Below are 20,312 nucleotides of genomic sequence, written 5' to 3'. Positions count from 1 at the left end.
GCCGAGGACCTCCATACACACTACTGAAGCTTGACACCAAGGAGATCCCTCTGGTGTTGCTAATGCAGCGGTTTGACTTCACCCCTGGAGGTGCACTGCATTGCCTCTCAAGACAGAGGAATGGCAACAACAACCACAGCATCCATGAAGATTTAGATAGCAATTTCTGGTATAGCCTTACTGTCAAGAGTCCCTGTTATTCTTATATTTTCCTTATTCTTTAGATGTGAATTGGTTCCAGTCTTTTCAGATGACACTTTAAGCTTGAATTCATTTTTTGTAGAAATTCATCTTTATAGAAATCAAGGCTGTTGAGAAATTTGTGTTAAGAAACAAGAGATTTCATTCATTTATTTTATTGTCTTTTGTTGAATGCTTCCTAATGTGCCAGCCAGGATTTTGTATTTATCAGAGCAACTCCCTTGTTGTAATCAATTGAGAATTGCCACTCAATGCAAGCCTGAAGGGAGGGGCTAATAGGTCTGTGCCAGAGCACAGGCAGACATTCCTAGGTTCAGTCCTCAGCATTTTCAGTTAAAAGGATATGAGAAAGCACGGCTTCCTCATGAGAGCAGCTGCCAGTTCATTGATAGTGCTGGGTTAGATAGATTAATGGTCTGACTCAGCTATTGGTTTGTGCATTGAACAGCAGCTATGGGCCCATGTGGATGTCTTCTGTGTACTTAGTTAGAAGGATTATATAACTTAATGAGCAAGGATTGCAGCATGTGGGTTTGAAGTGTTTTGTCCTTTTCTTTGAGTGCCCTTGAACTTGAGGGGCAAACTCTAGCAGTGCTTGGGTTAGTTCTGCCTTGCCATTAAGGAAGATAATTTGTGCTTTCCCTCTATGTTTATACCCCACTTTTTTTTACTGCAATCCGCAAAGTGGTTGACAACATTTTATAAACATACTACTCATTCATTCATTTATATCGCAACCATTTATATTGTGCTTAACAACATAGTATCTAAGCAATAAACAATAACAAAAGTTCTTCATCAAACACCAGAAGTTCAGCAGTGAGGGGATCTGATCTGAGCCAGGATGGAGTTACTGAGCTGGTAGATAGATGTTGGCTGGTAGCACCATGCATTGAAGTCATAGGCCACTAACAGTGACTTCTCCAAAGACTTTTGTGATTGGGCAAGGATGTAAGGCATATCATTGCATCAAGAACAGCTCACTTAAAATGAAAACAAATCCTGCAAACAACCAGCTCTGCTGAAGCAAGAATTAGCATGTTCTGTTCTGATCTGTTGGGCAGTTGATGTAAGATACCCTATTAGTTTGAGAGGAGTCAGTCCAGGTGGAACAGAAGCAGGATCCTGATGATGTCTTGATCTCTCACACATATTTCCCGTATATTCCACTGTAGTTCTTTACAATGGTCTATAATTCTCCATGTACCACATATACAGTGCTTGCTACATGTATAAATATGGGTAATGGCTCAAATACCTTTTTTTGAGGATAAATTATACAGAACGTCATTTTCCATAACTGTGCTACATAATTCTGACTGCTGAATTTCAGTGCGGTGTAATTTTAGAAAGACCCTTGCAGCATACATGATGTGGATAAATTAAGTAGTGTTATTATAACAAACAAACATCACCGGTTCTTGTTTTTATCCTAAACTAATCGGCTGAATAAAAATACTAAACAGAACGCCCTTGTTTTATCCACATTCGTCAAAAGAGCAGTTCCTTGGATTATTATTTGTTTCTTCCTTTGTCAATGCTAGGACTCTCAATCCAGTATTGGAAGTCCCTCCAGTCGTATTGCACCTCCAATCATAGGAGCAGAAGATGACGACTTTGATGGTGAACAGGAGCAGGTGAATTTTTAACAGTTCTCTTGCTATTGTAAAAGTCTGGTTGTGGTGTGATTGCTTCCCTATGGCTAAGTGACAGGTTTGTTCATGCATGATTTTGTTTTGGTGGTGGTAGGAGCCCCTCTTGGGAAAATTCTATTAAACTTGTTAGAGGATTCATTGAAAGGCTGACCTCAGCCAGCAGTAATTGATTGGGATTTTTTTGTTTTAAAAGATATAGGGTGGGAGCCATTTTTTCTATCCTAATTTGTAAATATGCTTAACTTAGTGGCTTTACTGAATTTTCTAGTCCTGGTACAGAAGAGGGGTGGGACTTGGGGTCGTCATTTCTAACCCTGCTTCCCTTCTGTAGGATAGTGGCTTTTGATTTTCCCGGTCATCAGGACCTTGATAATAATAATAATAAAAATGTAATAATTGCTTTGCAGAACCTACCAGTTATAATGGTCTACACCTTTAGAATGAAACTGGCAGTAAAGCAAAATAATCCTTTGCCCTGTTGGAGAGTGCCTTAGATGGAGGAGGATATCCCCCCCCCCTTTTTTTTTGTCCTGGCTGCTTTAGTTCCTGAAATTATATATTTGGATGTTTCCACTGTTGATATTTATTGATTTCAACTGTTTTATGTATAATGTGAACCACATTAATATTTGTAATCATATGAATGAAAATTAGCATTTACATTAAAATAAATAAATAAGCACATCTCTTCCAAAGTATTTTGACTGACTGGAGATTTATAAGGAGATTAAATATGTGTGTTTAGAAACTGTGTTAAAATGCAGGGTGGTGTGGAAGGAAAAGGAAGCAAGCTTATGCCAAGTTTTTCTGAATCAACAAAATGAGGGAGGGAGGAGGCAGATATCTTGGAGATGCTGGTTCTGATATTGTCTCATCTGTATGTACAGATCAATGGGCAGTGCAGCTGTTTCCAGAATATAGAGCTGTTGAAATCTCGCCCTGCTCACCTGTCTGTCTTCCTGCATCATGTCGTGTCCCAGTTTGACCCTGCTTCATTGGTAAGATGCCATTCTAGATGTTGTTTCATGTTGTGAATCTAATGGATTTTGAATTTCTATTTAACCTATTTCCATGCAGTTATAGCCTTCTGGGTTCAGGAAGAAAAACCCTTATTTATTTTCAGATTTTAAATTTAGTTCAGAAATGAAGTTAATGCTCAAAGCAACTCGGCTGCTGCTGTTAGTCTTGTGTTTCTCGAAGGAAATTGTAACTCCTTTAGACTATCCTTTTAAAAAATCCTTTTCTTTCCTCATAGCTTTGCTATCTTTTTGCGGACCTGTACAAACAAACAAACTCCAAAGAGACTCGGCGTGTCTTTAGTGAGTTTAACCAGTTCTTCTTGGATCGAGCTGCAGTAAGTTCCAAAGCATGCATACCATTCTTCCTATATGTATTACTAATTGCAACTAATTTTGCTTTACTGATCTTTGATTTGATGGTCTCAGGGAGCAAGTTTTAACTTTAAATCATCATAATTGCTCTGTAACCAAATGTTCACATTGAGGCAGAATAGGCAGAGTCCCTTACATTTCCAAGGCAGATTAATTTTTAGATGTAGTTCTTAGACCAACTAATTAATTTTTAGATGTGGATCTTTGCTCAGCTTACATTTCACATTAAACCAAAGTTTAAAACACACTATGGTTTACTGTAAACAAGTTTCCACGGTGCTCCCCCTCTTCTCCTGCAGCTGCCATGCCACAGATGAAATGTGTCGGAATCTGGCTTGTTGTTTATTTGGAAAATGCAGACCTTGGTTTGTTTGGTCTGCAGCCCAGCAGCAGTAGAAGGGAAGGCACATCACAATAACAGCTTATTCACATTAAACCATAGTTTAATGTGAATTTAAAACTAATGTGACGCGTGAACCAGTTCATAACAGTCTTGATCAAGGGACCCAACACAGTAAAAGGTTGTATGCCTCATGCTGTGTGTGTGTGTGTGTGTGTGTGTGCGCGCGTGTGCGCGTGTGTGCGTGCATGCAGTTGGTAGTTTTAAATACCTGGGCATTTATATCTCTGAGGACCTCTCATGGACTGCAAATATTAATATGGTTGTGAGGAAGGTGCAGGGGAGGTTGTATTTCCTGAGAATGCTCAGGGGACTGAATCTATCTCAGCACCTACTTCTGTCCTATTATCACAGTACCATCGAGAGTGTCTTAACCTATAGTGTATTATCGTGGTATGGGAGCAGCTCCGAAACGGATAAAAAAGCTTTACAGAGAATAATTAAAATTGCCCAGAATGTTATTGGGCTCCAACTACCAACCCTGGATGAGATCTTCACGTCTCGCACTTTGAAGAAGTCACACAATATCCTGAGAGATCCCACCCATCCTGCTCACAACTTCTTTGAACTGTTGCCTTCGGGCAGAAGATATAGGACAATGAAAACACGAACCACACGCCTTCTGAATAGTTTCTATCCAAGAGCTCTGATTGCACTAAATAATGATCTCAGGGCCAGTTGCAAGAAATAGCAAGCAGGGAGTAGGAAGGAATGAGATAGGTTTTAGGTTATGTTATGCCTTTAAATAGGTTATGTTATATTCTGGATTATGTTATGTTTTATAGATTATGTCTGAATAGGATGAGAGTGTTGGAGATACGTGTAAATGTGTATGTGAACCCGGTCTTTGGGGGGTTGTTTGATTTTCGTTGTTGTGTATACTGTGTATATACGGACAATGACAATAAATTTATCTAAATCTAAATCTAAATCTAAATCTAAATCTAAATCTAAATCACACCCTGAGATGATGTGCAGTCGGAGGACATCTCTGAGGATGTGAAGGTGCCTAGACTGATTGATTGATTTTACTTGTACCTTTTTATTGTTGCAGAATCTGAAAGTCCCAGTCCCAGAAGAAATTTCTGCAGATCTAGGTAAGATTATTTTAAATCTTGTATTGAGAATGCTTTCTGATAAGCACCTATACTGAAGGGGTTTTGTGTCCTCACAAGACTCCCTGTGATATCACAGAGCTGAATTTGGGAGACAGAAAGAAATTGCATTGGTGTTTATGTAATGCAGACCTGCTGTGGGCTGCTAAATCCTTTGGTAACTGGGCAGGAAGATAATCCATGGGGCAGAACCCAAGAAAAAAAAAATCACAGAGAAGTCTTTCATTCTGAGTGAAACAGATTGACATTTCTTCCTTTTACCTGCAGAAAAGAGAAGGCTAGACTTGATTCCTGAAGAATTGCACCGCCACTATATTCAAACTATGCAAGATAAAGTTTTTCCTGAAGTCCAGAGGCACCTTGAAGATTTTAGGTATATATTGATTCTGTGTGGCTATCTGCTGGCTTCAAAGAGTAATTTTGCATCTTCTTTCTGACCTTCTGGCATGGTCCCAGTATGGGATGACTAGAGCATAGGCCAAAGCATTGAAGCCTTTTGGAGAGGGTTTGGCTTCTGCCCTTTCACAGCAGCAGAAGTAGCAGTAGGAAGGGTTGCGGCCTCAGCCTTTCCTGTTTAGCTCTTCTCAGCTGCCCTGCCAAGCAGCTGACCTCCATAGAGTCAGTCCTTCCTGGGAAGAGAAAATCTCTGCTTTTCAGTGAAATGGATCACTGTAAAATTATTATTATTATTTAAAAAATAGTCCTCTTCAAAATTCAGAACTTCTTTTTGTCGAGATAAATTCTCCGTGTGGGAAACTTCCAGAGTCCAAGAAACTCATTTCTGTGACATTAAAGAAAGATAGGCAGTTATTGTTGCTGTTTCATGAGCAGGTCTTCTAGCCTGGTATTAATATTCTGTGCATGCCTGACAGGGAAGCCAACTGGCTGGCACAGGCATAGCAACTGACTTCACAGTGACCCAGCAGTTCCTGTTCTCAGCATAGATTGTTTACACCAGTACTTGCTGGTCACTGTGTGTAAAAATCAGTGCTTCATGTTAAGGTTGCTGCACTGCAAGCTTACAACTTTGAAGTACTTGTTAGCTTCACCTTCTGCAGTGTGAAGTACAGTCTGTTGGAAGCAGATTGCTCAAGGGTATAAGCTTGATAGTGGCATGACTGGCTACGATGCCCCGAGGGCACATGTTAGCTGCCCTGAGTGATGGGTGTACATTTCTTCAGTTCTGCTTCCCAGTAATTTCATTCAGGCTGCTGTTCCCCTTTGTATTCAGACAGAAACGCAGCATGGGGCTGACCATGGCAGAAGGAGAGCTAGCCAAGCTGGATGCAGAACGTTTTCGTGACCGGAGCACACTGGAGAAGGAGAGAGCATGTGCAGAGCAGATCATTACCAAAATTGAAGAAGTGCTGTAAGTGTGTGTGTGTTGGATGTGGTATCTCTGGCTCCCATAAGCAGAAAAGGGAATTTGATGATGATGTCTGTCACAGCTGCATTTTGTTGTAATAAGGCTCATATCTAGTCCTAACCAGGACTCAATTTTTCAAAGGACCCACAGAACCTCAAAAAGAATTCCATTCTGTAAAAGTTTGGTCTGATAGGTAATTCAGAATTTGTCAGGCAGAATTAAAGAGAACAGGATGATGATGCAACTGCTAATTGGCTTCTTCTGCCACTTTCCTTTGCAGGATGACGTCTCAACCCATCGAAGAAGAGAAGAGGTAAGCAAATAGTTTCGTAGCTGTTGTTTTTAGTAGTGCCTTTGTCCCAATCCTGCTCAGTGTTGTCTGTGTTGTGACCAGGTGGAGAGAGCCCTCTGCTGGCTGTGTGGGCATATTTAACTTCTAAGTTCTAAGCAGTACACAGTAAACTCAGTACTGTAAGTGCTATGACTCCTATCTTTCTGTAGCGTGAAAAGCTCCCCACCACTTTGTTTCTTTTTACTTTCTGGCAGCATTCAGTAAATTTGCAAATCAGGTATATTTTGCTTTCAATAACTTCTAGTTCACTTTCTACATGATTATTCAAACTTCTCCATAGCTCAGCAGTAGAGTACATGCTTTGCATGCAAAAGGTCCTAGGTTCAGTTCCCGGCATTTTCATGTAGGGCTTGGAATGTCCTCTCTCTGCAACTCCAGTGAGTTGCCGCCAGTCAGTGTGGGCAATACTGATTTAGCTGGACCAATGGTCTTACTCAGTGTATGGCAGCTTCCCGTGTTCTTTAAATTTCCAGCTTTTAATTCTGTATTGGCCCGAATATAATCCACACCTGCATATGAACTGAACCCTTAAAAGTCAAGGCTTATTTGTGGGTGCGGCCACCAAGCCGGTGCTGACACTTGGCGCCCCGCTCCTCAAGCTGGCACCAGCTTGAAGAGCTGGGTGCCTGCCTCTCAGCTGGTTGGCGGTGCACGCACTCCCTAGCTGCTTGGCGGTGGGGGGGAGCATGCACAGGCCAACCAGCTAGGGAGCGTGTGCACCGCCAACCAACTGGGAGGCTGCATGCACTCCCTAGCTGCTTGGCAGTGTGTGTGGGTGGAACGGTGTGCCTGCCTCCTAGCTGGTTGGCGGTGCGCACACTCCCATGGTGCTTGGCGATGGGGGAGAGCAGTGTGCCCGTCTCCCAGCTATTTGGTGGTGTGCACGCTGCCTAGCTGGTTGGCCTGTGCATGCTTTCCCCCCCCCCCCCACCGCCAACCAGCTGGGAGGTGGGCACGACACTCCCCTCAACCAGTGTGGTGTAGTGGTTAAGAGCGGTAGTCTCATAATCTGGGGAACTGGGTTCGCGTCTCTGCTCCTCCACATGCAGCTGCTGGGTGACCTTGGGCTAGTCACACTTCTTTGAAGTCTCTCAGCCCCACTCACCTCACAGAGTGTTTGTTGTGGGGGAGGAAGGGAAAGGAGAATGTTAGCCGCTTTGAGACTCCTTAAAGTGAGTGAAAGGCGGGATATCAAATCCAAACTACTACTACTACTACTACTACTACTACTACTCCTCCTCCTCCTCCTCCTCCTCTTCTTCTTCTTCTTCTTCTTCTTCTTCTTCTTCTTCTTCTTCAACCGCCAAGTAGTTAGGGAGCACTCGCCACCAACCTGCTGGGAGGCAGGCGTGCTGCTCCCTCCACCCCCACCGCCAAGCAGCTTTCAGCAGCATATGGTAAAAAGTCACGAATATAAGCCACACCTTAACTTTTCAGGGCCTTAAATTGGAAAAAAAGTGTGGCTTATATTTGGGGCAATACGGTAGTAGTCATCAGGCTTGTTATTTCTTTACAAGCAGAATAGATATGCTGGCCATTAATAAGGGTATCAATGTGTTGTGCAGAAGCAGTACAAACTGATTCTCCAATGCCAGGCAAGTCGTTAAGTAAAGAGAAAACAATTTGCTACTTTCTCATTTCCCCATTGCTTAATTCTAGCAACCTGATACTACTTTTTATGTGGCTTAAATATATTTTATATTTCTGTTTGACCTTACCTACAGTTCAAGCATACAATATGTGGTTCTCACCTACATGAAACATCTTGGTGTGAGAGTCAAAGAGCCCCGGGGGCTAGATCAGAAGCGACGGATTGGGTTCCTGCCAAAAATAAAGGTAATAGTGGCACATCTTTGGTTAGAATTTCTATCCAACTAAGTTTGGCGGGCAGACAGACTAATGAAAAACAGTAGTTGACCTAAATAGAACCTTGGTCTTAACTGTTACTAAATACTTCCGCTATCTCCTAGAGCATACTTCATTAGAAGCTACTTGCGCTTGATTGGCAATATAGGATCTAATTGAGAACACAGAAATCCTCTTTAGCCTGCAAAGGCATTTTGCCTCACTGGAAATCAGTTGCACAGTGGAAAATAATTCTGAACTAACAAGGATGTTGCATGACAATTCACCTGTGCCCATGGTTCAGAACATCTAATGAAAATTTCTTTTTAACTGGGTTCATGTGGGAAGGCTGCCTCAATGAATGCTCTCTTTGACTTCCTTTCAACAACAGCAGAGTATAAAGAAAGAGAAGGAAGGAGATGAAAAGAAGAGGAGAGTCTTCCCCAATATTCTGGGACCCCCAAGGAGGCCAAGCCGCCATGACAGCTATGCAAGTATGTAAGATGAAGAAATATATTATTTTTCTAGCATCCTGACTGGATTTTTCCAAAGCTGAGCATTGCTAGTGTGGGGTGGATTATTCGAGTGAAAACACAATCTCTCTGCAGCTGATTGCCTCTTGTCTATCCAGTAGGCAGAGCCATGGAAATGCAAAAGCAGCGCCATCCAAAGCACTTATCCACACCTTCCTCCGTCAGTCCAGAGCCACAAGACTCAGTCAAGATGCGCCAGAGTGGGTCCAGCGATGGCACAGATGCAGCCTACCCACCTGCTAACCTCATGTCTCCACAAGCTGCTGGAACTTTTCTTTCCCAGGAAGGGAGCAAGGACAGTGAAACAGGTGAAAAGAAAATAAAATTAAAAACTATGTGCTTTATGCTCTCCTCCCAGATTCAAGAAAACGAATGTTAAACTGCCACCAGAATTTCACCAACATGTAGGCTGCAGTCCTTTTGGGGTTGCTGTAGGTCCCTAACTGCTGAAGACTCAGTTACTTCTTGCTTGGTGATGGCGGTGCAGAGAAATGAGGTGGAGACACGAAGTAATTTTTGAAATGGATGTGATTGATCAAAGTTTGAGAGAGAAAACCCTTATTTGATTTTTTTAGGGTCGAAGCAAGTTGGAGAAACTCCATCGTCTAGTGACTCTCTGGATGGTACGCCTCGTACACCTAATACCGTCTTTGATTTCCCGTCTCCACCACTTGACCATTTGCAGGAAGAGGAAGGAGAGTTTGACAGGCAAGTCTTAGCTTTGAGGATAAGTCATCATTGCCCAGCCTTTATTCTGGGTGTGGGTGAGAGGAAAATGGGGCACCAATCTATGTAGAAACCTAGAAAGGCAATGGTGTTCTAAATTTCTAACCTGTTATCTCACTCTACATGTAGCATAACACACTCCTAGATGGTATGGAACCTTTATGCACAACCTAGAACTTTTGTTTTAGACCATGCTATAAGATTTGTGACTGGCTGCCTTGCTCCATCAATCAGTGTTTGATAAATAATTATTTCCCTTCTAGGTTAGCAGAATCAGGAACACCAAAATCTTTCCGCAAGTGAGTACAAATGTGAAAGCAGATTTTGTCAGTGACACCTGAATTGGGCAGAGTTCGCTAGAATAAATATCTGCTTGTGCTGCCTTCAGGTTAGGGAGGGCTTCAGGTGTTTAGAGGTGTTTTTAATATTCTTTTGGGAGCTGCCCAGAGTGGCTGGGGAAACCCAGCCAGATGGGTGGGATATAATTTTATTTTATTTTATATATTTATTATTATTTTTTTTCAGATTCAAATAAATTAATATAAAGTTCTGTTTGGATACCTAGGCACAATGCAGGACTGCTTGGTATAAGGATAAGGTGTCAATAAAAAATGCAGCTTGAACTTGCAGATTTTAATGCAGTGCCGGAATGTTTTCAGGAGAGATTTCCACCCCTTTGCATTGATCTACAATGTTACTTTAGTTAAATCACTTAGTTTCTGGCTACAGCTTTTATCTGCAGAGGGCGTCTACACATTCCATTTCTCTAACCACAAGGCAGGCTTTTTGATCAAGTCTCTGGGGTGTTTTATTATTAGCTTACATTTCTTATTCTTCCCATCCCACAAAGTCAGTTTCTAAAATTAAAATATTTCACTGGAACTTCCCTTCTCACAGGATGGACAGTGTGGGTGCTGTGGATAATCAGAGTGAAGATGAGCTCTTTGATTTTGACATGGAGACAGACCCACCCAACTGGCAGCAGCTTGTGAGCCGTGAGGTGCTGCTTGGCTTGAAACCCTCTGAGATTAAACGGCAGGAAGTGATTAATGGTAAGTTTTTATTTTGCATTGCTCAGATTTACTTTAGATTGTCCAACCCTCCACATGCCAGTACCACCTCTGTCTTCATCAGATTGCTCTGAGTAGGAATTGATCTTTTTCACAAACTTCAGCTTTAGAAATCCAGGTACACAGATGTTGAAGGACGGGTGGAGGCTATCCTGGTTCAGCTTCTAAGGTCAGGATCTAGCCGAGATAGATTGAAAGGTGGTGGGACAGCTCAAAGGGCAGCCTGAAGACTTTTCAGACTTCTACAAAAGGCAGTCTAATATTTTTGAAAGGCATGATCTGAGCATCAATCCAGAGCTTTCTGGAATGTTTCTTAATCTGAGTGCATGCAAATCTATAGTCTTTTTGTCCAGAAGGAGCTAATACACTACTTGGGACCAAATGCAATCATTAACACATCTTATTTTTTGCATATTCGGTTTTACCTCTTGGGAGCCCTCAAAAACAAGCAGAGTTTCCCCATAGATTTAAGCTGCTGACTATGCAAGATGATCTGTTTCCCGAAATGGTCTAAATCTGATTCTCCAGCTCCAGATTTTAAGCTGTTTAATTTCTTCACATCCTTTTTGGTTTTTCCATGCAAAGGCCATTTCACCTCTCTTGTCTCTTTATTTCTAGAGTTATTTTACACTGAGCGTGCTCATGTCAGAACACTGAAGGTTCTTGATCAGGTCTTCTATCAGCGTGTGTCCCGTGAAGGGATCTTGCCTCACTCTGACTTGCGGAAAATATTTTCAAATGTGGAAGATATCCTCCAGCTCCATGGTGAGTGAGGGCATCTAACTGCTTTCAACCCTGCTTTAAAACAGTAGTGGCAATATGCACAGGCTACTAATGTGGCTGTGTTGAAGTAAGAGCAACCCTGAGGTAACAGACGACTGTGTGCAACTTACCCAACAGGGAGACCTTACAGAAGAGTAATTGGATATGCAATATTTACAAAATACTGTTCTTGGGTTTCCAATTTTCTATAATATCTGAAGCCTTTCTTTCTTGTTACGAAGCTCCATAAGTTTCTGGTGTGCATTTGGCTTTCTGACACAAGCAAGGACTTTTGACTCACCTCACATGGAAGGGGCAGCACAGTGAGGCTTAACTCTGAACTGATTGGCCAATGTTTGCCTAAACATGGAAGATCTTTATTGCTCTCAAGCACATCAGGCGTCATTGGATTGGAGCAATTGCATGAATGGTTTGAAATTGGTTGGTAATTTCCTCTTTCTTCTTTTTCTTGGTTATTTAGCTGGCTTGAATGAGCAGATGAAAGCAGTGAGGAAAAGGAACGAAACGTCAGTTATTGATCAAATTGGAGAGGACTTGTTAACTTGGGTAAACTGAATTCTGTTTGCTTCCCGCCCCCTTTCCTTCTGAAAACTGAAATGTTTTGAGAAACCAAAGATTGAAGTAGCAAATAGAGCCACAGGTCAACATTGGCAATTTGTCTAGTCTGAGAACCCATTATCAGGAATTCTTCATTTCTGAAAGAATAGCATTGATCTGGGGGAGTCAAGAGTTGTGCAAGATGAAGGGAGTTCAGTATGGTGTACGTGTTTCATTTCTCTTACAGTGTATCCATCTATCTGAGCACTTCTTTTATTCAATTAACAATAAATGAATGAGTCATTTAGCTTAAAGGTGACCTACAAAACAGGGGAGGACTTGTTTATCTCTCTAAAAGTTGTCTGTGAAGTTCAGATAGCATAAAACTTCGATGTGATATTGGAAATGAACCACTGTAGAAATGTTCAAGTTATAAATTCCTTCATCAGTTTTGCGGATTAACCCCCCTTTTATTCCAAGAAGAATCAAGATCTTATATGGCTTATTAAAACTATTGTCAGACTACATTCCTGAGACAAGACTTTTATCATAGAAATCCTAGGTAGGCATGTACTAGTAATGGCATTCGGCAAGCTATAGTTACCCTAACCCCACCATGATACCACCCAAAAATAAGTAGCACCCATATCTACTTGGCATTCATTTACTTTCTATCTCACCATTTATTAAGTTTTACATGGGCCATTCTTCACAGGAATCCAAAACTTAAACCATAACGTGAATTCCTTCTTCCAATTTTTTATTTGAAAAGATGGACCAATGGTGAGAACTGGGAATAGGGGCTATAGGAGGCTGTTCTTCTGAGGTACAGTGGTGCCTCAGGTTACATACACTTCAGGTTACAGACGCTTCAGGTTACAGACTCCGCTAACCCAGAAATAGTACCTCGGGTTAAGAACTTTGCTTCAGGATGAGAACAGAAATCATGCTCCAGCGGTGTGGCGGCAGCAGGAGGCCCCATTAGCTAAAGTGGTGCTTCAGGTTAAGAACAGTTTCAGGTTAAGAACGGACCTCCGGAACGAATTAAGTACTTAACCCGAGGTACCACTGTACTACTCAGCCGTATTTTGGATACATTTTTGACAACATCTCCTTTGTTAACAGAATAACAGGGCATGCTTGTCTTTGTGTCATTATATGACCTTTCTTGCTTTGTGCTTTGCTACATTTGGTTCCCTTGGTTTCTTGTCTCAGTTCAGTGGAGCAGGGGAGGAGAAAATGAAACAAGCCACTGGCACTTTCTGTAGCAACCAGCCCTTTGCTCTGGAGGTGATCAAGTCACGGCAGAAAAAGGACTCTCGCTTCCAGACTTTTGTTCAGGTAATTTTGATTGGTATAAATCTAGCTTATACCTGCTAGAGGACCGGTACACATTGTAGATTAGGAAAAACCAATGTGGATTGTTGTTGTTTTTTTACTACCATCTTTGGTAGAAGAATCTTAATCCTAAATGCTGTGCGGAATATGTCAATCTCTGATTTCAGACCAAATGGGAGTTGGTCTATATAGTACAGTGAACTAGAAGATATCCAAGACATTCCTTTGGTGAGCTCAGCAAGTCAGAGGATGTGTTTAGGGAAGCTTTAAATGTTTAATAGGTTATTGTATTTTAGTGTTTTGTTGGAAGCCGCCCAGAGTGGCTGGGGGGACCCAGCCAGATGGGCGGGGTATAAATAATAAATTATTATTACCCAGCTTGCACTGCTCCACGTCAAGTGCATGAGATGGCAGGACCCCTTTAGATGGACTTGAAGACTGTCCAACACATCTAGTCTGCAGGCACTTAAGTTCTCAGTTCCCAAAGTAGGACTTCACAAGAAGCTCTTAGAAGTGTGAAATGTTAGTTATCTTAAACTAGAGTAAGCGCAGCACTCCTTGTTGAGCAATGAGGGGAGATGTGGTGGGGTTTATGCCATCCATTACTGAGGAAAAGCCTTTTCACATTGGTTGGAATGTCTGGCAATTTGGAAGCAGTGGGAATTCTGAAAAATGTGTAGTGCATTTTCTCCATGGCACTAAAGACTAGGACGGCTCCTCTTTAAGTAGGTGACTGAGATTGATTGCTGATGATATCAGGTCCATATGAAGTAATGAGGGAAGGACGCCACCGCCAGTTTTTGTGATGAGCCTTTCCTCTATATAATTGCCCAGTACAACAGGGCTGTGTTGTCTGTCTGATAAATCTTAGCGTTCCTTGACTTGTATTTAATTGCCAAAAATGTGAGCCAGCAAGACATTTATATGATGAATAGACAGTACACATTCAGGTAATTATGGGCTTAATAAAAATGACAAATGCTGTTATTATGCTGTTTAAATTTAGGATGCTGAGAGCAATCCACTCTGTCGCCGACTGCAGCTGAAAGATATAATTCCCACTGAGATGCAGAGGCTGACCAAATATCCCCTTCTGCTGGATAACATTGCAAAGTACACAGGTACCATATAGCTCTTTCAATTAGTGAGTGGTTGGGACTTCAGCAGTTGCAAAAGAACAATTTGGGTTTCAAAAGGAATCTGACATCCATGACTCACTCTATTCAGTACCGTCAGTCCCTGCCCCTAACGTATTGCCACGTTTCCTCTTTCAAGTGCCAAATGTCTTTCTCTGAATTGGTGAGGTAAACTACTTTCCCTTGGTCAACAAAAATGTAATGCAAAAATTATTAAATTCTGCTGAAATAATTGTAAAGCATCCCCTTGAGTTTACTCTGGATGGAAGAACTCTGAGTGCTTTGTTTTGTCATTGCTGTTGCTGCCTTTCTATATTCTTAATTGCTGTAGCATGCATGCAACAGAACCTTGCTAAATTTTGGTTAAAAGTGCATCTGTGTAATACTATGTAATACTTTTATGGGGGCTCATCAACCTGTAAAGGTAGCCCATCTTAGGAAAAGGAAAATTGATCCTAAACCTCTGCTACCTTGCAGCTATACTCATTCATGAGAGAGGCTTCAGAACTTAACATTTGACTTCACCCCCAGAGACGCACTCCTTTTCTCATGCCAACAACAGATGATGTGTGTTGTTCACAGCTTGTCCTAATAGCAGGGTTGAGATTCTTGAGAGTGAGCTATACAGTATACAGCTCTCATTTGACGCCAACAATGTACATGACGTGTGCTAATGATATGTTAGGAAACACAGCAGTGACTTTTTGTCACACTTCTAGATCTTTTAAGTTGTAACATGAGAAGGAGGCATAGTAATCAGAGAATATTATATACACACTCGGCATAATGCTCTCTTTTTTGTATTGCTAATTGAGTCAAGTAGAATGTGACAACTTCTACAAGTACGCTTGTGGGCTATTCTCTGGAGACAACTGTCTTGATCACTGTTTCATTTCTAGAACAACCTGGGGAGAAAGAGAAAGTGAAGAAAGCAGCAGATCACTGTCGGCAGATCCTCAATTATGTGAACCAAGCTGTCAAAGAAGCAGAAAATAAGCAGGTGAGAGGAAGGAGGAGGTCCATGGGTCTGGGTCTGGAGAAGATAAGAGTGAGAGGTGCTGCCATGGTGTGTAACATCCATAGCAAGAGGATGGAGATAACATGTGCAACTGTCTTCCTAAAGGGATCCCAAATTGAGATCAAGTGCTGTTGCCTGGATGCAGCCATTTAGTCACGCCAATGTAATTGGCTTAATTTTCTCTTTCATGTATAGCATTTGGAAGACTACCAGCGCCGTCTTGATTTGTCCTACTTGAAGCAGTTGGAGGGCCCTATGCTGGATGAATTCAGGGTGAGTGGAAACATTGTGAGACGAGCCCTGTCAGTTCCATCAGCTTTTAATATATTCTTAGATCCTTTTGCCACCAGCTCCACCTCCAGTGTCACCACATAGAATATTTGTAACCTATGGAATGTACTGGTGGTGGTGCTCGCACCTTGCATGAAGCTGCATATTCCCTGGAGTTACTACTTACTATTGTTTTTCTCCTTTAAAGTCTTTAGACTTTCAGCTTCTTGCTGCTCCTCATTTTGTAAGCTCTATTAGACTTCCATATTTTATTTCATTATGTTATTTATTTATTATTAAATTTCTAACCCACCTTTCTTTCCAAATGAGCATAGAGTTTTCGTGTTAGCTGACAATAGTTGGTTTTTGATATTTATTACCTGATTTATTGATTTAATATTGTCAATGCTACAAGGCCCACCAGTTAAAACACAGAGATCTGTTAGGTTTTGCTATGCATTGTATTGACAAAAATAAAGGCATGAAGTTTCATCTGATCAAGTGCCTTTTTCTAACCCATAAAAACACTTTAATGAATTAAATAACTTTTAAGCCAGTCAGCTGACTTGCACTATGGGATATACATGTGCAGGCATGTTATAAAAATTCCTAGAAGTACTCTCCTGGAATATGTTTCTTTAATTGTGCATTTCTAAGAATCTCAGAATTACTAAGGTTCATGCATGTCATGAAATTCAGAGTCTATCATTCAGTAGCTTTGTAATACCACAAAGTTTAAAATTCTACCAGAAAAGTACTACAAACTGTAAACTGTGATATAAAGAATTCAAGGTGATCATGAAATGTTAAGTTTGTGATGGCAGTGCTTGAAAGGTCAGAAAGGAAGGGCTCATAAAAATTCTATTTTACATGCATAACGTCTCAGTATTGGAAACTTTCAGGTGCGTGACAGGCATTGAGAACTTACATGACCTTGCAAGTACCCATATATTTGTAACCCCTGTTGGTTCATTTTCATGCTTTTGATTTATAGTCTGTCATATTCATAGGACCAAAGGTGGGCTATGGAAGTTTGGTGAATCAGCAGTTTAATTTGCAGATTTGTGATATGAGGAAAGATGATAGGGCCCCGAAATAGATGGTTCTACTGACTATCCTTTGTTTGTTATGGAAATGACTAGAGCAGAGCCTTGGGTTCATGTCCTACCCTCTCCCCTCTTTGGGCATAAAGGGAGAAGATTAGAAACTTATACAATACTTCTAGTTTATGACAAACCATAGTTTGCTGCATGTGGCCAAAAGAACAAATTATGGTTTTCCATAAGCTAGAAGCAAAAGCTCCCTTCATGTAATGTAGTGGAAGGAGGAAATGTGGAAGCCCAGTGGTTGCAACTGCTTCTGTAACTGAAAGTCATGGTTTCTCATTTTTGGTGAATGGAGCCTTTGTACAGACTAAGGAAACCTTTCCACTCCAGTAGTTATACTAGAATTTGATAGGTAGGCATAGGAATTCTAAATGTTAACTATCTGATATCAAAATATTCAAGAAGTCCTGCATCTGGCAAAGTGAACTCTAGCTCATGAAGGCTCTTGTTACAATTTATCTGAATAGTCTTTGAGGTGCCCCGGGTTTTGAGTTGCTTGGGGCTATACTTAAGCTGAAATTGGCCCCTCCAGCCTTTTAATTAGGTACTGCTTTTCGTTTTCACACTATTAATGTTCAACTGTCATAGTCTGAAAGATTTCCACTATGGAGTCCTCCAGTCAGTATTGGTGAACCTCCTGTGAATGGTGCTTTTTTGCTCTGTATTATGTTGACAGAATTTGGATTTAACCAAGAAGAAGATGATCCATGAAGGGCCTCTGACGTGGAAGGTGAATCGGGACAAGACAATTGGTAATCATGTATATCATGTTGACAGGCTTTTTGTGAGATTTTTAAGTAGAAGGGGGAAATTAGGAGGTGCACCTGCACAAGTTAGCTACTAACAATAATGTATGTAGGTTTCTTGAAGCTGATTAAGCTATTTCTGGGCATTTTGGAATGGGTTGGAGGATCATTAAGATTATGCAAGGACACAGCAGTGATATGCAAGATGATTCAATCCCCTCTGTAGTTCCAAGGTGAATTATTTGCATGCCTTGCTGAGAGAGCACACTGCTGATTATTGTCTTTGCGTGAGTTTGCCATCTATGTGCCACAGAGAGTGATCAGTAACCCATTCCTGACTGCCCTTATAACCCACTGCAGATCTCTACACGCTGCTGTTGGAGGATATTCTGGTGCTTTTACAGAAGCAAGATGATAGACTGGTGCTGAGATGTCACAGCAAGATCCTGGCTTCTGCTGCAGAGTGCAAGCATATATTCAGCCCTGTCATCAAACTGAATACGGTGCTGGTTCGCCAGGTGGCCACAGGTTAGTGCAGCTCCGAGGGCCAGGTGGTGGCAGAAGAAAGATGGTTTCAGGAAGATAGTTTTGTCTAACAGAGCCATTGCTCAGGTGGAAAAAATGAGTCTACACTGAACTAGAGCTGCAGATCTGATTACAGTCTGCTTATGCATCCTTGTAACTGGATCAAGCCTGAACGGCGCAGGGAAATTGTATGAGAACGTTTCCCCCCTCTCCATGTTCCCCACAATCAGTGCCTTGAAGCAAGATTGTGTCTGTTGGGATGAGCCTAATGTTATCTCATTCTGCTTTTGAAACTTTGCCGAAGTATGCCTGCCTAAGCTTGGAACAGCTTTGCTGTTAGCTACATCTACTGTGTTGTATCATTTAGGTAGCGCCGACATTTACTTCCCAAGGCATACCTTTAGTTTTCTGTCCTCACAGTAATGATGTGAGTAGGTCACTGGTATTCCCTGTTTATTATTTTCCAAGGCCACATAATGAATCCATGGTAAATATCAGACTTGAAGCTCATTCTTCCAGGTGCAAGCCCAACTTTCTGTCCAGTTTACCATACTTTCTAGAAATTTGACACCCCTGGGTCCTAGATTTGCTTGTTAATTGCATTAATTTAGGGCGCATGACTACAACTTATATGTGCTTATTATTGTTCATCAGTTGGTTTAGAGTGTGTCTGCTTTGTTCATACCAGGAGGAAAAGTCTCTGTTCAAATGTATTGTTTTGGACAGTATGGCCAGACAACACTATGGTCTTATTGTTTTTGTTGGAAATAACATAGCTGGATTAAACACCAGTGTGCACTCAGTGTATAACCACCCTGCAGATTTCAACAGAGCAGACACTCCAGTAATACCGTATTTTTCATCCTATAAGGTGCACTGGCCCATAGGACGCACCTAGTTGTTTTGGGGGGAAATTAAAAAAAAATATATTTCCCCCCCACCAGCTGCGGTGCTGGCTGCCGCCCGAACAGGCTGCCGCCCGCAAGCCTTGCGTGCCCGGCGGGACCTCCCGCAGGGCGCGCAAGGCTTGCGGACATCTGCCCAAAGCACAGGGCGTGCTCCACAGCGCGCCCCGTGCTTTGGGCTGCAGGCTGCCGCTCCAAGCCTTGGGCGCACAAGGCTTGCGGACATCTGCCCGAAGCACGGGGCGTGCTCCACAGCGCGCCCTGTGCTTCGGGCTGCAGGCTCCCGCCCACAAGCCTTGCGAGCCCGGCGGGACCTCCCACCCGGCGCGCAAGGCTTGTGGATAGCTTCCTGAAGCCTGAAGAGCGAGAGGGGTTGGTGCGCACCGACGCCTCTCGCTCTCCAGGCTTCAGCGAAAGCCTGCATTCGCCCCATAGGACGCACACACATTTCCCCATACAGTTCTTTGTGTGAGTTCTCCCCAGCCCTAGCTACAGTACATGCCTCCTGATTTCTAGGTAAAACAAAACAAGACAAGATGCCATCAGATTTAACTTGTTCTGTATTTTCCCCCAGATAACAAAGCCTTCTTTGTCATCTCCATGTCAGAGAATGGAGCCCAGATATATGAATTGGTGGCACAGACGGTTTCTGAAAAGACTGTGTAAGTGAGCTTGGCAGTCATCGCCAATGCAGTGTGCTTATCATTTTCTAAGGAGGGAGATAATTCTTGTGTTCCAGATCTATGAAGCAGCTTCCCACTCAAAGTAGTATAGTTGTTTTTAGAATTCCTGATTCCCCCCTCTTTACAGCCTCTGAGTTAATGCTCTAAACTCCTCTCCAGCTAGGAAGAATGGGGCATATACTTAGAGGGATTCAACTGGTCTACAGCATTGGAGCCTACATAGCTTACTCATCTGTAGAGCTGGCCTTGGTTGTAAGCTTAAGTCAGCAACACCTCCAAACTTAGATGGTTGAATACCTTGTATCTGGTTACATTTAGTAATGATTCAAATAGAGAGATATGATGCTTGCTTTCAGTGAGATATAATGTTGGACAACCTGTTTCTTTTTTCCTAATATAAATGAGCTAGTATAAATGTCATCTTCTTGCTTTGTGGTCTTCTAGGACTTCTGTCTCAATTGACTCAAAAGCAGGGTGCAGGGTACAATCTTCAAGCTAGAAGTCTTGATGAAACTGCCCAATTTGCTGTTTCTGCTGCATTTTGTGCCCTGCAGTAAATTATGCAAGGTTAAAAGGAACAGCTTTTTTCTGGGCAAAAGTGGTCTAGGCTG

General features: G+C 42.0%; 1 protein-coding gene across 7 annotated transcripts in view; it reads left to right on the top strand.

Annotated features, from left to right (window-relative positions):
• Positions 1-20,312, top strand: part of ARHGEF12 (Rho guanine nucleotide exchange factor 12) — a 95,895-nt gene that overhangs the window by 59,557 nt on the left and 16,026 nt on the right. For 5 of the 7 annotated variants that reach the window (XM_083588299.1, XM_083588301.1, XM_083588305.1 and 2 more), the window contains 22 exons: positions 1,746-1,838; positions 2,744-2,854; positions 3,112-3,210; positions 4,702-4,744; positions 5,030-5,135; positions 5,994-6,131; positions 6,409-6,441; positions 8,205-8,316; positions 8,717-8,819; positions 8,957-9,166; positions 9,434-9,566; positions 9,848-9,883; positions 10,482-10,636; positions 11,273-11,419; positions 11,898-11,983; positions 13,190-13,315; positions 14,319-14,433; positions 15,348-15,448; positions 15,662-15,739; positions 17,519-17,594; positions 17,949-18,116; positions 19,593-19,680. In XM_083588299.1, the coding sequence (XP_083444425.1) occupies positions 1,746-1,838; positions 2,744-2,854; positions 3,112-3,210; positions 4,702-4,744; positions 5,030-5,135; positions 5,994-6,131; positions 6,409-6,441; positions 8,205-8,316; positions 8,717-8,819; positions 8,957-9,166; positions 9,434-9,566; positions 9,848-9,883; positions 10,482-10,636; positions 11,273-11,419; positions 11,898-11,983; positions 13,190-13,315; positions 14,319-14,433; positions 15,348-15,448; positions 15,662-15,739; positions 17,519-17,594; positions 17,949-18,116; positions 19,593-19,680 (2,357 nt within the window). The remainder of the gene's footprint in view (positions 1-1,745; positions 1,839-2,743; positions 2,855-3,111; positions 3,211-4,701; positions 4,745-5,029; positions 5,136-5,993; positions 6,132-6,408; positions 6,442-8,204; positions 8,317-8,716; positions 8,820-8,956; positions 9,167-9,433; positions 9,567-9,847; positions 9,884-10,481; positions 10,637-11,272; positions 11,420-11,897; positions 11,984-13,189; positions 13,316-14,318; positions 14,434-15,347; positions 15,449-15,661; positions 15,740-17,518; positions 17,595-17,948; positions 18,117-19,592; positions 19,681-20,312) is intronic. The other 2 variants (XM_083588302.1, XM_083588300.1) reach the window with 1 other exon arrangement.

Source organism: Podarcis filfolensis, assembly GCF_964270895.1.
Source record: "Podarcis filfolensis genome assembly, chromosome: 15".
Lineage (NCBI taxonomy): Eukaryota > Metazoa > Chordata > Lepidosauria > Squamata > Lacertidae > Podarcis > Podarcis filfolensis.
This window is presented reverse-complemented; position numbering and strand designations above follow the sequence as displayed.